This window comes from Theropithecus gelada, chromosome 11 (genome assembly GCF_003255815.1).
Source record: "Theropithecus gelada isolate Dixy chromosome 11, Tgel_1.0, whole genome shotgun sequence".
Lineage (NCBI taxonomy): Eukaryota > Metazoa > Chordata > Mammalia > Primates > Cercopithecidae > Theropithecus > Theropithecus gelada.
Window position 1 is genome coordinate 64,245,213 of NC_037679.1, and position 17,944 is coordinate 64,263,156.

A 17,944-nucleotide genomic window follows, 5' to 3' on the forward strand; every position below is an offset into this window, starting at 1 on the left:
GACAGCAAGAGTCCCTAGCAATTTTGGCACTGTTCTTTTGGTCACCAGCACATTCATTTTTCTTACTATACCATGCTGCATAGTAACTCTTTATACTGGAGTGTTAACTGTTTCTTATTCTCCCATTTTCCACCTCAGTTAGGTATTTATGTTCTGTCTTTTCACTGAAGCTCTCATGGCAGGAGAGAATGAGAGTATAGCTCCCCCACCCCTTGCAGTACCTGATGGATAGTTCTAGGAAATCCTACCCCTGCCCTAGAAGGATGAAATTTATTTGAATTTTGTGTTTAAATTTAAAATATGCATTCTATCTTGTGGAATATCTGTATGTGCTTTAATATTATAAGTACTGTTTAAAACTTGTTGAGCAAAATGAGTAAGAGGTAGAAGTGAATTTTTCTTTGACTTTTGACTTTGGTATAATTCTAGTAGTATACACTGTTTTTCAGTAGGGATGAGGACTCAAACAAACCCAACTGAAGAGAGGACTGATTCCTAAAGGCCAGTTTGGATAGAATAACAAAAATTATAGTTGGTAATTGAGAAATTCTAATAGTTTAGAAAGATATGAATACCACTTTTAATATTTCTCTACCTCCATCCCAAGATACATCATTTGGGTTTAAATGGGTAAGGTTATTCATAGGTCACCTATCATCATAGCCCTACCCATGAGTGGGATATAGGCAAGAATACTGTTAGGGTGGTGCAAAAATTATTGCTGTTTTTTTTTTCACAGTTACTTTTGCACCACCCTAATAGTATGCACAAGGTAGTTCTCTTCTTGGGAAAGTGGACTTGACGCTCTTAAATTTTAAATGACTAGAGCGTTAATAAAGATAAATATTAAAATTCCAAGATCATCTGCTCCTGTGAGTATTTGAAATAAGAATAAACTGTGACAAAAAGGAAAGTTGTTTTTTTTTTTAACTTGGTTGTTATTTTATTATAGGATTGCACCCAAAATTATAGAGACAACTGGAGTTCATTTTCAGGTAAAAGACATTTAACTTGACTTGTAAAACTGTAATTTTTACTGTATTTAACTTTGGAGTTTGTATGGTTGGAGAGTATGACACTCATAGCAACTGTCTTAAAGGGGTGTACGTGTGTGTGTGTTTGCATTTGTTCTCTTTCATCTGTGAAGTTGTTGAGTCATTATTAACCATTATCAGTGTAACTTTGTTTTTCCCAGTAGTGCCTTAATGCAGATTCCCTAAATGATCTCTTTGGACAATGAAATGAATCTGCAGTATTGCAATTAAGGATGAAATTTTGTTCATCTTAAAAAGAGAAAAGTGTTCTCTGTTTAAGACTAAAAGACTAATAATCCTTTCTGAGGATCCAACCTGTAGCTGAATAAACTGATTTACCCACTGCTTTTACTAATTCAGTAATTAGCCCAAATGATTTTACTTTAAACGTCTACATGAGGCTTAACTTCTAACTAGTGACTAAATGATAATCATTAAAGGTTTTTTGACAGACTATGTATGAGCACTTGGGAGAACTGCTAACAGTTTTGCTCACCCTGGATGAAATTATTGATAATCATATCACACTGAAAGACCACTGGACTATGTACAAAAGGTACACCAATTAAAATATTTTAAAATGTTCTCTTACTTTGGTTAATGTATTTGTGTTAGTAAAAAGTAAACAAATATAAATAATACAGATTTTCTAAAAGAGCTGGGGATTGATATTTAGAAGAAGCTCATATCAAATATTTTTATGAATACAGTAACCATTCTTTAATTTCATGTGAGTTTGTTGGGACAAGTATACATCTGTATAAAGCATCCTAATTCTTGTAGTAGAAAGTTAATTTGCCTAGCTTAGGACTCAGATTTATTTTTTTGCTTGGGTTCTATTCAGGTGACAGTTTTTCTTTCTTTTTCTTTTTTGAGACGGAGTCTCACTATGTCACCAGGCTGGAGTGCAGTGGCGTAATACTGGCTCACTGCAACCTCTGCTTCCCGGGTTCAAGTGATTCTCCTACCTCAGCCTCCCAAGTAGCTGGGACTACAGGTGTGCGCCACCATGCCCAGCTAATTTTTGTATTTTTAATAGAGACGGTGTTTCACCATGTTGGCCAGGATGGTCTCCATCTCTTGATCTCGTGATCTGCCTGCCTTGGCCTCCCAAAGTGCTGGGATTACAGGCGTGAGCCACCATGCCCAACCTGACAGTTTTTCTTTCCTGAGCTTGGTTTTATTTTATATACCCTGAATTTTTTTAGATCATGGTTTATTTTATTCATGTTATAAGTACTTATTAAATGTCTGGTATGTACAGAGTATGAGGCATTTTAATTTCAGATGATATTAAAAAGCGTAAGAAAATCTATTAGGATTATTGAAAAACAAATTTTCAAATATGTAGAGCCAAACAAGAAATACAAAGATAACATTTTGACTTCAGGAACATTTTTAATTTTTAATTTAAGAATTTATTCGGTGGATTTAAGATGTTTCTCTTAATTTCCACAAGGTTACTGAAATCCGTCCATCACAATCCTTCAAAATTTGGAATTCAGGAAGAAAAACTAAAGCCATTTGAAAAGTTCTTGCTGAAGCTAGAAGGGCAATTACTGGATGGAATGATATTCCAGGTAAGTAGGTCTGTATCAGACTGTAACAATTGGGCTCATATTAGACGACAAAGCTCAGAATTACAGTAGGCCACTTTTATAATGCACTGTTAAATATATTTTTCTTTAAAAAGTGCTTTGGCTTAAAATTATTGTTAGAGTACTAAAATATTTCTGTATCTAGTAGCCAACAAAATTAATAGTGTATTAGTTGTATCTAGAGTAAGAGTTTTAGAAAAATTATGTAAATGGATACCAATATTTGAGGATTAACATCTAATCTGAGTAGTTAGGTATAGGCATATCTTGTTTTATTGCATTTCGCTTTACTGCATTTCCCAGGTAATTGCATTTTCTATAAATTAAAGGTTTGTGGCAACCCTGCATCAAGCAAGTCTTTGATCGTCATTTTTCCAACAGCATTGTGTTCACTTTGTCTCTGTCACATTTTGGTAATTCTTGCAATATTTTAAAGTTTTTCATTATTATCATAGCTGTTACGGTGATCAGTGGTTTCTGATGTTACTATTGTAATGTTCTGTGGTGCTACAAATAGTGCCCTGTAAGATGATGAACTTAATCAATAAATGTTGTGTGTGTTCTGACTGCTTTATCAACTGGCTGGCTGTTGACCCGTCTTTCTCCCTTTCTTCAAGCCTTTTTATTCTCTGAGACACAACCATATTGAAATTAAGCCAATTAATAGCCCTACAGTGGCCTCTCAGTGTTCAAATGAAGAGTTTCATGTCTCTTAATCAAAAGCTAGACATGATTAAGCTTAGCAAGCAAGTCATATCAAAAGCAGAGATAGGGCCGGGCGCGGTGGCTCACGCCTGTAATCCCAGCACTTTGGGAGCCTGAGCCAGCAGATCACGTGAGGTCAGGAGTTTGAGACGAGCCTGGCCAAGATGGTGAAACCCTCTCTCTACTAAAAATACAAAAATTAGTAAGGTGTGATGGCAGGCGCTTGTAATGCCAGCTACTCGGGAAGCTGAGGCAGGAAAATCGCTTGAACCTGGGAGTCAGAGGTTGCAGTGAGCCAAGATCACGCCGTTGTACTCCAGCCTGGGCATCAAGAGGGAGACTCTGTCTTGCGGGCGGGGCGGGGACAAAAAAAGCAGAGATAGGCCGAAAGTTAGGCCTCTTGCTGAGAATAGTTAGCCAACGTGTGAATGCAAAGGAAAAGTTTTGAAGGAAATCAAAAGTGCTGTAAACACAGAGATGATAAGAAAGCGAAACAGCATTACTGCTCATACGGAGAATGAGCAGTTTTGTTGCACTGAATTGAAAATCAAGCCAACCACAACATTAGTTTAAGCCAAAGCCTAATCCAGAGCAAGGCCCTAACTCTCTTTAATTCTCTAAAGGCTGAGAGAGGTGAGGAAGCTGCAGAAGAAAAATTTGAAGCTAGCACAGGTCGGTTTATGAGGTTTGAGGAAAGAAGCTGTCTCCATAACATGAAAGTGCAGAAGCAGCAAGTGCTCATGTAGAAGCCAGTAAGTTATCCAGAAGGTCTAGCTAAAATCACTGATAGAAGTGGCCACACTCAGCAACAGATTTTTCAGTGTAGCTGTAACAGCCTTCTATTGGAAGATGCCATCTACATCTTTCATAGAGGGAAAGCCAATGCCCATTTGCCATTCTGAAAATCTTAGGACCCTTAAAAATTATATTACTCTACTCTGCCTGTTCTCTGTAAGTGAAACAATGAAGCCTGATGACAGCATATCAACATTGAGGCAAGACCCTCAGCCAGCAAAAAGATGATAGCTCACTGAAGGCTCAGATGTTAGCATTTTTAGCAATAAAGTATTTTCAAATTAATATACTTAGACATAATGCTATTGCATACTTAATAGACTATAGTATAGTGTAAATATAACTTTTTTTTTTTTTGAGACGGAGTTTCACCCTTGTTGCCCAGGCCGGAGTGCAGTAGTGCAATCTCAGCTCACCACAACCTCTGCCTCCCGGGTTCAAGCAATTCTCCTGCCTCAGACCCCGAGTAGCTGGGATTACAGGCCTGTGCCACCATGCCCAGTTAGTTTTGTAGTTTTAGTAGAGATGGGGTTTCTCCATGTTGGTCAGGCTGGTCTCAAACTCCCGACCTCAGGTGATCCACCCGCCTCAGAAATTTGTGTCACTCACGTTATTGTGCTGATTGGGAACTGAGCCTATGGTTTCTGTGAGGTGTGCCTATATTGTGTTTGCTGTTAACCTCTAGGTTTAGGGGGTTTTTTTTGTTTTTGTTTTTGAGTCTCGCCCTGTTACCCAGGCTGGAGTGCAGTGGTGCGATCTTTGCTCACTGCAACCTCCACCTCCCGGGTTCTAATGATTCTCCTACTGCCTCAGTCTCCCGAGTAGCTGGGATTACAGGCGCCTGCCACTGCACCCAGCTAATTTTTGTATTTTTAGTAGAGACGAGGTTTCACCATGTTTGCCAGGCTGGTCTCGAACTCCTGACCTTGTGATTCGCCCACCTCAGCCTCCCAAAGTGCTGGGATTACAGGTGTGAGCCGCCATGCCCCGTCAGGTTTAGGTTTTTAAGACAACCCTTAACAAGTCTGTTTAATTCTTCCTAGGCCCAGGGAATATAATTTGGGTTTGCACAGTCCAGTATGGTAGCTTCTAACTACATGTGGCTATTTAAATGTAAATACATCAAAATGAAATACAAAATTCACTTTCTTGCTCACGCTAGCCACATTTCAAGTACTTAATAGCCACATATAGTTCACGGCTAGTTATCATATCAGACAGCACAGATGTAGAATGTTTCCATCATCACAGAAAGTTCTGTTGGACAGTGCTGCTTTGAGCAGGTTCCACCAGAAATTGCATTATATTCCATTTATAGTATATTTCAAGGTTACCTTTAGTTTGTGTTTTACATGATCACAGGTTTTAACCGATTAATCTCAACTCTTGTTTACAGTTGACCCGACCCTTTGAACAACATGGGTTTGAAGTGCGCACGGGTCATACAGATTGTTTTTCAAGAAATGTATTAGAAAATTTTTTGAACATTAGCAACATTTTGAAAAAAACTTGAACACAAATGGCTTAGCCTAGAAATATTTAAAAAACCTGAGGAAAAGTTAGGTATGTCATGAATGCGTAAAATATATGCAGATACTAATCTATTTATGTGTTAATTGACTTATGTTATCCATAAGGCTTTTGGTCAACAGTATGCTATTACTAGTTAAGTTTTTGGGTAGGCAAAAGTTATATGAAGATTTTTTACTGCACGAGGGTCAGTGGCCCTAATTTTATGTTGTTGAAGAGTCAACTGTATATCAATTTAAATGTTATTTTTTTATTTTATTTTATTTTATTTTATTTTTTGAGACGGAGTCTTGCTCTGTCGCCCAGGCTGGAGTGCAGTGGCGCGATCTCGGCTCACTGCAAGCTCCGCCTCCTAGGTTTACGCCATTCTCCTGCCTCAGCCTCCCGAGTAGCTGGGACTACAGGCACCTGCCACCTCGCCCGGCTAGGTTTTTTTTTTTTTGTATTTTTTAGTAGGGACGGGGTTTCACCGTGTTAGCCAGGATGGTCTCGATCTGCTGACCTCGTGATCTGCCCATCTCGGCCTCCCAAAGTGCTGGGATTACAGGCTTGAGCCACCGCGCCCAGCCTTAATTTAAATGTTAGTTCATTAGGTTAACAAGATAATTTTTTTGTTACTGATTCTTTTTCTAGGAGACATTTCTATACATGCTATAATAAAGTTCTAGGAAAGTAATTGTAAACAGTAAACATAAATTCTACTCATAAAAGTGCAAAGTAAAATAAAAAATATGCTTTATCTTCTATACATCTCTGAACATCGTGTGTATTTCTTTATACAGGATTATAGATTTGGATTCAGTTTTATTACTTTCACATAACTAGTACCCAAAAATATAAATACATACAAATTTTTCATTCACAAGGATCTAAATATTAGATTTCATTAAGAACCTGAGCTTTAGTTTTAGTAAAATTTAAATGATGAATATAGAAATTTATCATACACTACATTTAGTGTATGATATTTCAATGTTTAATCATTAATTATTGAGAGTCTGAATTTCTCTTTAAATGTTTCCTATCTAGGCCTGTATAGAACAACAATTTGATTCTCTCAATGGAGGAGTATCTGTGTCAAAAAATAGCACTTTTGCTGAGGAATTTGCACATAGTATCCGGTCAATTTTTGCAAATGTAGAAGCCAAGCTTGGTAATGTAAATCTCATTTTTTGGTTTTTGTTTATAAAATTTGCATTTCCTTAAAGCATAATTGAAGTGTAATTGTTCTGCTTTCTCTTATGTTATTGATTTGTAAGGAGAACCTTCTGAAATTGACCAGAGAGACAAATATGTTGGAATTTGTGGACTGTTTGTATTGCACTTTCAGATTTTTCGAACTATTGATAAAAAGTTTTATAAGTCTTTATTGGACATTTGTAAGAAGGTAAGAACTTGAAACTTATTTTTCAATTTGAGTAGATTAAAAAGATTGCAGATAAAACTAAGTATTTTAAAATGCATTTTATTCCTGTTTACAAAAATAATTTAAAAATATTCACTTGTAAAATTCAAGTATTCCAGAAATAAGTAACTTAGTGAATGAAAATACATCATATTCCTACATCATATTACTACGTATTGGTAGATGGTGTTCAGGTTTGTTCTGTACATTAACTTTCTTTTAGTGGTACTAATACTACTTTTTTCTTTTCGTTTTCTTTGCCACTGATTTTCATTACTGAAGATGAAGAAATTTAAAATATATTTCTTTTTGTGTCTTTGTTATTTTCATAATGTGGCACCTGATTTCAAAATTGAAAGATTAGTTTATGTGTAACATCGAGTGATAGTGACTATGATAACCCAGCCAATTTTTAAAAAACTTATATAAAATGAAACTAAAGGACATGAAGATTCAAGTTTCTATTTACCTGTTGCATTTTTTTATCTGACAATCCATGAGAGGGTGTGTTGTGTGTGTGTTATTTCATACTTAGGGGAATAAAACTGTCATGCTCAACACCAGATGTAGAAATGCCTTAACTCTGCCACAGTGAAAGATATTTGTCTCATAATATATTAATAAGTATTTTTGTTATTTTTTCTTGAAATGAATTGTCTTCCATGTGTATTATAGAACTTTTAAAAAGCTTATTGTTTAGCCTGCATTTAATGATTTTTCCCCTTTTCCCTTTTCTATTTTAGGTACCAGCCATCACTCTAACTGCTAATATTATTTGGTTTCCTGATAGTTTTCTGATCCAGAAAATACCAGCAGCTGCCAAACTTCTAGACAGAAAAAGTCTTCAAGCCATTAAAATACACAGGGATACTTTTCTACAACAGAAAGCCCAATCACTTACCAAGTAGGTTTTATAAACAAGTATAATGAAAATATTTAGATATTATTTATTTTCAAATATTATACTAACTCTAAATGTATAATACCATTTGAGTTATTAAATGTACTTGATAATTAAGGATCAGGCAATCTCCAGGAGATTTGTTTTCTAGAGGCTTTCTGTAAAAAATATTTTACACTTAAAGTCAATTTAAGGTGTGGACGGATTATACTTTATGGATACAAATGCGTACATACATAGTTTTTATCATCTGTGTTAAATATTTTTTGTCTAAATGAAGTGAAGTCTCAGATTTTGTTGCAGTGGATATCGTTTGATAACATTAAAAACATTGTATGTCCATGGTGATTTTGGGAGAGGCTGAGTTTTTCTTGATTTGCTTCCTTTTTCCCCCTTTATTTTTATTTTTATGAAAATAATATATACATATGTATAAAACATCAAAAAGTGCTAACGCTTAAAGGGAAAGATAATTCTTCCCAATTCCTTCCTGTATTTCAGTCTTGCTCTCCAAAGGAACACTTAATTCTTTGTTTCTTTTGATATTTACATCCTTATTTTTTGTTTGTCTCTTATTGTGTAAATTTTCAAATATACACAAAGTAGAGAAAATAGTAGAAAGAGCCCCTACATTCCCATCACCCAGCTTCAATAATTAATTTATTGCACATTCTTTCTTGAGTACACAGCTAAAATCACATGTTAACTTGGATAAAGCTTTTGAGTGAAATGACACAGGACTCTGCTGCTGGCCCCATGCTGGTGACAGATTTTTGTTTGTGATATGGCTGGATGTAATGGGGATACTTATCCACTTTCTGTTGATTTTGACTATCAAAGGGAAGATGGGTCACTAGTATACATTGGGGGAAGGAAGAGCATGTCATTTTTAGTAGTGCCATGTCCTCTGATTAAAGTGGAAAACTACCACCAATTTAGGCAGGTCTACTCATTTCAGAACTCTAGTAGATATCCTAAATCAAGTTTGAAGAGGGATAAAAACAAACGTTTAGATTTAGATTAGAGAGCTGAATTAAGTAATATAAGATTTAGAGAGATTTATCTTTCCATTTGAGTAGCAGTAAGTAGGGAAAAATGTGTGTATTTTAGTTCTTGGAATGTTGATATTTTGTAACAGTGTGATGCAGTTACTCGGCCGGGCGCGGTGGCTCAAGCCTGTAATCCCAGCACTTTGGGAGGCCGAGACGGGCGGATCACGAGGTCAGGAGATCGAGACCATCCTGGCGAACACGGTGAAACCCCGTCTCTACTAAAAAAATACAAAAAACTAGCCGGGCGAGGTGGCGGGCGCCTGTGGTCCCAGCTACTCGGGAGGCTGAGGCAGGAGAATGGCGTAAGCCCGGGAGGCGGAGCTTGCAGTGAGCCGAGATCGCGCCACTGCACTCCAGCCTGGGCGACAGAGCGAGACTCCGTCTCAAAAAAAAAAAAAAAAAAAAAAAAAAATGCCAATACATACTTAGCTTACATTAATAACTGTAATACCCAGGTTGTAGAAACTAGTTACAGTACAGGTTGAGTATCCCTAACTGAAATGATCCAATACTGGAAACTTTTTGAGTGCCATTGTAATGCCCAACGGAAATGCTCATTGGAGCATTTTGGATTTCAGATTAGGGATGCTGAACTAGTAAATATATAATACAAATATTCCAAGATCTGAAACACTTCTGGCCCCAACCATTTTGGATGAGGGGTACTCATCATGTATCTAGGTCATGGGACTTGATAGTTCCATTAAATTCTGTTTTTTCTTTTTCCTTTTTTTTTTTGAGACCAAGTCTTGCTCTGTTGCCCAGGCTGGAGTGCGATGGCGTTATCTTGGCTAACTGTAACCTCTGCCTCCCAGATTCAAGTGATTCTCCTGCCTCAGCCTCCCGAGTAGCTGGGACTATAGGTGCTTACCACCACGCCTGGCTAAATTTTTTTTTTTTTTAGACGGAGTCTTCCTCTGTCACCCAGGCTGGAGTGCAGTGGTGTGATCTCAGCTCACTGTAACCTCGGCCTCCTGGGTTCAAGTGATTCTCCTGCCTCAGCCTCCTGAGTAGCTGGGATTACAGGCACATGCAGCCATTCCTGGCTAATTTTTGTATTTTTAGTAGAGACGGGGTTTCACCATGTTGGTCAGGCTGGTCTTGAACTCCTGACCTTGTGATCCGCCTACCTCGGCCTCCCAAACTGCTGGGATTACAGGCGTGAGCCACCGCTCCCACGCCCGGCTAATTTTTATATTTTTGGTAGAGATGGGATTTCACTATGTTGGCCAGGCTGGTCTTGAACTCCTGACCTCCGGTGATCCACCCACCTTGGCCTTCCAAAGTGCTGGGATTATAGGCATGAGCCACCACACCCGGCCTTTAAAAAATTTTTTGTTTGTTTGTTTTTAAACTTTTAAGTTCAGGGTACAAGTGCAGGTTTGTTACACAGGTAAACGTGTCATGGGGGTTTGTTGTGCAGGTTACTTCATAACCCAGGTATATTCCATGGAATTTTTATTGGTCAGATCATAGCTGGTGTTTGATGGTGCCATGTTTTGAGAGGGTCACAAACTGCAGTATCCCTAGATGAAGCTGATCAGGATGTCAGAAGGTCTGAGAACCATGCCTTCTTGTTTATCTTCTCTTTGTTTGTGTCTGTATAGTTTGGCTTTTAAAAGAGAAATCTGTGGAATGATGCGGTGGGTTTCTTTAAATATTTGAGGGGCGTTCAGAATGAAGAGGGAACAGATTTGATCTCTGTGGCTCCAGTAGGCTAAACTAAAACCAAAAGGTGAAGATGACAGATAGTAATGATAATAATTGCCAACATCATGAAGCTCTCAACTCTGTGGCAGACATTATGCTAATAGCTTTAAACATATCATGTTCCATAAAGCATGTAACAGTTTTCTGGCATAAAATAATAAATGTAACAACTAATGTTTATGGAGTGCTTAGTATATGCCAGTAGCTATTCCAGGAACTTCACACGTCTCCTTTAATGATCAGAAAATTGTATGAGGTAGATACTGTTGTTATTGCCGTTTTATAGATGAGAAAACCCTACAGAGATTAAACTTGCCCAAGTTTAAACAACTAGTAGATGGCAGATGCAGGCAGTTCAACTCTACAGCCCAGGCTGTTAACTACTACCATAAACTATTTTTATCCCATTTTTAGATAAAGAAAATGAGGCTTAGAAAAATGAACTTTGCCAGGTCACACAGCTAAGTACATGTCAGAGAGGGCATTCAGACCAGTGCCAGTCCTGTTCTAGTGCCTGTGCAGCAGGTAGCGTTGTGTAGGCTGCTCTGTATTCTCCTTCACTAAAGCTGTGTAGGCAGAATATAGACGACTGTCAGTCCAAGATCTGTGGGAAGTGAGTCTTATTAAGTGGACAGTCGAATAACTTGACTTTCAAAGACTTATCACATGATGAAATTTTGTTTCTAAATTATTTACTACAGAGCTCCATAAAGATGAAGGGCACAGTTACCTTTTTCAGTCTCTTCGCAGTTATGTCGAGGAAACCTAAAATTTACTAAAGTGAAACTCAGGAGAGAGATGATGTGATCAGCATGGGCTTTGTCCTGACATTTTAGAGAAAGTTGAGGGAGTGTCTAAGAGGTGTCCCGAGGTCTTGCTTCAGAGTTTACGTGAGTAGGGAGCAATGGAGAGCAATAAGCAACAGTTTTCCTGCCCCCACACTATACACCAGATCCCAAGTGGCCAGTGTCCCAGCTGCCTCCTTGACTGGGGTCCAGGGTTTGTGGATTTTTGCATTTTGCTTTTGATTCACAACCACTTTAACACTGGAAAATACTGCTTTTAGAGAACAGAGGTCTGAATCTTCGTTTCAACCTCCCATGTTGACATATAGGTGTTGACACTGTTTAGTACTTTATGTTGGGGCAGGAGATTTGTTTTTTTACCTTGATATTTTTCCTGTTTGTACTTTGAAATGCACCTGACAATCCAATAGGTCACTTGGCGATTTTTGTACTCTTTGTCAGTTAACTTGCTTTTTGAAACTTGAAGCAATTTCATTTTTATGTATTTGTAAGAGGTAAAGATCATCTGTCATCTGAATGTGATCACAGAGTGATGGGCAGAAGTGACATATAAACCTCTGCATTATCCTATAGTCTTACCTAAAACTGGCTGAATGCTGTTCACTATGTATTATTGCCTTCTTCATAGTGTTATTGACGTAGTTGCTCATCAGGGAGAGTTCCATAGTCTTGCCTAGGTCTCTTTCTCTGGTCCTTGCTTATGATTTTTTTCTGTTCTCTCCTGTACACGGTATTCCTGCTGAGTCTTGATCACAGCCTCCTCCTCAAAAGTGAAGGTGTTGCTCTAGGACCATGCTCTCTGTTTTTAAAAAAGGACCAGGCTTTTAAAAAATGATTCCTTAAAAAAGGAATCATTCACAAGTCAAACAATGTTTCAGCATCATTCTAAGCAAAGCCACAAAGTATGACTATTTGTGTTTTTCGTCTGATGGAATTATGGCTCTGTAGAAACCATTTTTCTCAGATTTTGTGCTAGGGTTTTACCTCCGTGAGTCACATTTATTAGAGACTTTGGCAGGGTACCTCTTTAGATTGAACTCTTGAGATTGACAGATTGCCCGGCAATATGGCTAGCCACTGACCTCAGTGTGGGATTCTAAATGTAATTGAGTGTCTTTAGTTCCTTGCCCTGAAGAGCTATCCTCTAGCTGATTCTGACCTGTAAGAATGGGACATTTCTTTACCCTGTGTAGCTAAGGAAGATTTGAGTTGGTAATGTCTGATTCGATAAAGAAAAAATGTCCATTTTGCATACTAAGTTTTTGTTTGTTTGTTTTGGAGATGGAGTCTCACTCTGTCGCCCAGGCTAGAGTGCAGTGGCGCGATATTGGCTCACTGCAACCTCTTCCGCCTCTCAGATTTAAGCAATTCTCTTGCCTCAGCCTCCAGAGTAGCTGGGACTACAAATGTGCGCCACCATGCCTGGCTGATTTTTGTATTTTTAGTAGAGACGGAGTTTCACCATGTTGGCCAGGCTGGTCACGGACACCTGACCTCAGGCAATCTGCCTGCCTCGGCCTCCTGAAGTGCTGGAATAACGGGTGTGAACCACCGTGCCCAGCCACATACTAAGTTTTTTAAAGACAAGTATAGCTTAAACAGCTTGTGAATACAAAGAGGTTCCTGTCTTGAATGAGATTGAGTTGGGAAACATTGATGGAGTGATTTAGTATTTGTAATCATCCTGAATAGTAGAGAGAATTACATTTTTATTGCCCTAGTCTTTCTGGGATGGAAAAACTTCCTGGATGTGAGCTTGAATCTTGACTGAACTTACGATCTTGCTGCCTACTTAACTTCTCTGTGTAGCAGTTTCTTGTTCTGTGTGGAGGTTGTAGTGCCTGCCTCGTAAGGTTAATGTGAGGATTGAAAGAGGTGGTGTGTGTGTGTGTGTGTGTGTGTAAAGTTCTTGGAACAGTAGCTGTCATATAGTAAGCATTCAATAGCTATTAGCTTTTATATTCAGATTCTGACCACTTCCACTGTTCCTATTCTGGTTCAAGTTGTCATCCTCTTTCTTCTGCATTATTACAGTAGCTTTCTAGGTGGTTTTCCCGCTTTTACCATTGCCCCCTCTGTAGTTTATTTTCAACTCATCAGATCCTCTTAAAACTAAAGTTAGATCAAGTTACTTTGCTTGGATCCTGTAGTGGCCTTCTGTCTCCAAGTCAAAATCCCTACTCCTTGCAAGTCCTTCCACAAATCCCTTCCCCATCTTACTTTTCTAGTCCCCCATTCCCTCCCTGTGTATCTCGCTGATCTAATCCCTGCTCACTGTGCTTCAGGTATACTGACTTCTTTGTTACTACCTGAACAAGCCAGACACATTTCCAGGTGTCTTAGGATTTTGCATTTGTCGTTCACTTTTCTACACTTCTTGTATATTTGCATGAATTACTCATTCATCTACTTCAAACTTTGGCTCAAAATCACCTACTCAGTGAGCCTACTTTGATCACTCTATATAAAATTGCACCTCCACCCCAGTCCCTATCCTTTTTCCCCTGCTTATATTTCTTCTGTAGTATGTATCTTTTAATTAATTTAAAATTTTACTTATTGATTTCATTATTATACAACTCTCCTTTCTAGAATGTAATCATCATGGGAGCAGGGATTTGTATTCATTTTATTTACTGCTGATTTCACTGTTGTATTCTCAGTACCTGTACTAAGAAACAGTGCCTGGCATGTTTGTTGAATGAGTAAATTATGTATGTCTATATAATTATCTTTCGAAAACCAGAAAGATGAAGTGACTGCTGCAGAGAAATAATGTACTCCAATCAATATCAAGAAATGGAAGTAAATTTTCTTTGCCGAGTAACCCCAGTATTTTCCTTTGTTAGAGATGTACAGTCTTACTACGTCTTTGTGAGCTCGTGGATGATGAAAATGGAATCTATTTTATCTAAAGAGCAGAGAATGGATAAATTTGCTGAAGATCTCACCAACAGATGTAATGTTTTTATACAGGTAGTTGCATCTTCTAATATTTCGGGGAATCGTTTTTTTGTTAATCTTACAGAAATTAAACTTGGATAAAACTGAACAAAGAGTAGAGTCTGTTTTTGTTTATTGAAACAAATTGATTTGGTTATGTTGGGATCTGTGTGACTTATTAATTTAAATTTTCTAACAACCCATTCAAAGCTCTGCATTCCTTCAAAACTTGACTATTTAGCTGTACCCTAGAAGTTTTGATATGTTGTATTTTTATTATTTATTTCAAACTATTTTAAAATTACAATAAACTGTGGGCTTTTTGAAAGATTTCCTTATTTTGAACTATATGAGGATTTTCTAGTTATTTTATTATTGAGTTGTAGGAATAATTAAATAATTTTAGTATTTTGAAATTTGCTTTATGATCTAGCTCATGGTCAGCTTGGGTAAACATTTCACATCCACTTGAAAAGAATGCATAATTTGTATTTGTCAGTTGTAGCATTTTGTATATGACAAGAGGATCATATTTATTAATGATTTTGTCTGTGTATTTCAGATACTGAGAGTTGTGTTAGAATTTCCCACTATTGTGGATTTGTCTGTTTATCCTTGTTCTGTAGTTTTTATTTTGTGTATTTTGAAGCTAAGTATATAATGTTTAGAATTGTTCTGTCTTTCTAGTAAATTGGACCTTTTCTTGTTAAGAAATATTCCTTGTTATCTCTTGTAATGCTTTTTGTCGTAGGTCTCTTGTGTGTGATATTAACTGTAACTGTTTTAATTAATGTCTGCATGGTATTTTCTTTTTTGATCCTTTCACTTGTGGCCTTTCTGGCTCCTTATATTTAGTGTGTGTCTTCTGTAAGTAGCATAAATTTTTTCTCCTATCTGATAATCTTTGTTTTTTTTTTTTCATAGTACTATTTTTTCTGTATGTCCTTGTTGATATATTTGGTTTTAAACTGCCACCTGACTAGTTGCTTTGTATTTGTCTCATTTGTTCTGTGTCCCTTTTCTTTTCCTCTCTTGTTCTTTTTTGGAGTATTTTTAATTTTATTTCTCCTCCTATTAGTTTAATTCTATATTATTTTACTGTTCTTTTAGTGGTTACTCTAGACATTTAAAATGTATCATTTACTCATTTAGCTCTAATATAAATTAGTTTCACCACTTTCCTGACAGTGTAAGGATCTTAAACAGCTTTAATTCTGTTTATCTGCCTCTCACCTTTTGTGCTGTTGTTGTGTACTTGAGTTCCTCTGTATTTTAAACCTCACAAGGCATTATTATTGCTATTGCTGTTTTTATAGTCAGTGTTTATTTAGATTTACTCATATTTACCTGTTCTGTCGCTTTTTATTCTTCCTGCATCTCTTAATTTTCATCTTCCTACTTGGGGAATACCTGCTAGTATTTCATTAATACAAGTCTCTGTTGATGAATTGTAACAGTTTTTGGTCTGCATATGTCTTCATTTCACTCATTTTGCTGTGTTAGAATTCTAGGTTGGTTGGGTTTTTTTTTCTTCTAGCTTTTAAAGGTGTCATTTTATTGTCTTCTGGTTTCCTTTGTTTTTGTTAAGAAGTCAGCGGTAGGTTTGTTGCTTTTAAAATATGTATCTTTCTTTACTTTTTGGCTTTTAGTAGTTTTCCTACAGTGCCCCAGGTGTGGTTTTCTTTGTGTGTTTGTGCTACTTTGGGGTCAGTAGAACTTCTTGAATTCATGGAATATTCTTTACCATTAATTCTTCAAGCATTACTTCTTTTCTATTTTCTCTGTTCTAATTCTTTATCTATCTCTAATCTGCTGTTAAATTCATCTTCTGAGTTTTAAATTTTAGTAATTTTACTTTTCAGTTGGCTTCTTTTTTATAGTTTACAGTTCTCTTCTGAGATGTTTGATTTTGTGTTTTATTGTCTTCAACACATTCAGCTTATTTTGAAGCACATGTCTAATAATTTCATTATTTGGCTATTTTATCTGTTGTTTCTCTTGTTTTTGTACATCTCTTACCTCTTTATATACCTAGTTATTTTTTATAGAGTGCCACACATTGTTTATGAAAAGCTGTAGATGTAATTTGAGGATCTGGATCTTTTCTTCCTCCAGAAGGGATTTGTATTTGTATTTGCTTTTGTACACAGCTAGTCTAGGACAGTTAGCAACCCAGGTTATATCAATCTAGTAGGTTGATTGAGATGATTTGAAGCAGGATTGTGATCCTGTGATGGTTGTTTAATTCACCCTTACTTTTTGGGGGGTTATCCTTTAGGACCCCAACTCAAAGCTTAGGTGGTTTATGAAAACCAGCTCTGATGAGCCCCGAGCTCCTATTTTTATCTCCCTTCCCTGTGAGATGTTGTTGAAAGATATGTTTGGCTTTTGTCTTTAGGGCAGATGCTTTAAGAGAAAGCAACCCTGAATGCTAGGCTCACTTCTCTGAGTTTCTGTTGTCTTCCAGATCTTAGCCTTATATTTCCTTATTTTTTTGAATCCCCTTTGATGCCTTAGGAGGCATTTTTAAACCATTTTGCTCAGATTTTCTAGTTGTTCTCAGTGGGAAGGCTGGTCTAAATTGTTTATTCTATCATTAACTAGTACAGACTCCAGACTACCCTCTCCCTTACAATTTAGATTTCAAAATACATCCCTTCACAAATTAATGGTTATCTGGGAATGAGCTAATATGGGCCCTGGAGTTCTGTACTTCAAGTACCCCTAAAAAAGGGAATCCTTCTTTTTCTGCCTGACTTAGAGTTAGATTTTTGCTGTTCCTTGTTTGTGCTTTTTAATTTTTCCCAGGGCTGCACTAGGGTAGGGTCTGATGTAATAGTCCTGTAGCCTACAAGGTAAGACTTTGTGGCTCTTTCTGCATGTATGTGGCAAGCTTTGGTCTTACTGTCACCTTTCTTAGGGTGCTATCCTCTCTTTGATTTTTTCATTTTGTTAATGTAGCACATGCCTCTTTACCACAGAGAAACTTTGTGTGTGGTTCAGAGGAACTCCTACTTTGTGCTGAGTATCATTCCTTTAGTGAGCCGCTGTTTCTGATGGGAGAATACATTCTCTCACATGTGGTGGGACAGGAGTAAAAGGTTGAGGAACACTGGCATATAGCTTCTGCCCCACCTCCTTCGTGTATCTACAATAACATAGTTAAGGTTCGTTGCTAAACTGTACATGTGTCTCTTTTGGGAACTTTATAGACCCAAAGAATCTCCGTCATTATCTTTGTGTTTTTCTGTGTTTCCCTTTTGGGTTTAAATGAAAAACTATTTGAGAAATAATATCCCTTTTTTCCTGTTTTCTTATTCCACCGTTTCACTGAGTTTAATACCATTAAAAGAATTTTAACACCTCACAAGACCTGGCTTCCTTCATGAATAGAAGGGGAGGGGAGAATCTGTTCTCATTGGGCTGGAAGGAGAGAAAGCCTAATTAGCACCAAACTAGGCAAGG

General features: G+C 37.3%; 1 protein-coding gene across 2 annotated transcripts in view; it reads left to right on the forward strand.

Moving 5' to 3' along the window:
- The window catches only part of WASHC4 (WASH complex subunit 4), a 62,967-nt gene that overhangs the window by 11,775 nt on the left and 33,248 nt on the right, over nucleotides 1-17,944 (forward strand). The window contains exons 8-14 of one of the 2 annotated variants that reach the window (XM_025402717.1): nucleotides 953-995; nucleotides 1,487-1,590; nucleotides 2,494-2,614; nucleotides 6,692-6,815; nucleotides 6,922-7,049; nucleotides 7,811-7,971; nucleotides 14,386-14,515. In XM_025402717.1, the coding sequence (XP_025258502.1) occupies nucleotides 953-995; nucleotides 1,487-1,590; nucleotides 2,494-2,614; nucleotides 6,692-6,815; nucleotides 6,922-7,049; nucleotides 7,811-7,971; nucleotides 14,386-14,515 (811 nt within the window). The remainder of the gene's footprint in view (nucleotides 1-952; nucleotides 996-1,486; nucleotides 1,591-2,493; nucleotides 2,615-6,691; nucleotides 6,816-6,921; nucleotides 7,050-7,810; nucleotides 7,972-14,385; nucleotides 14,516-17,944) is intronic. The other variant, XM_025402718.1, reaches the window with a different exon arrangement.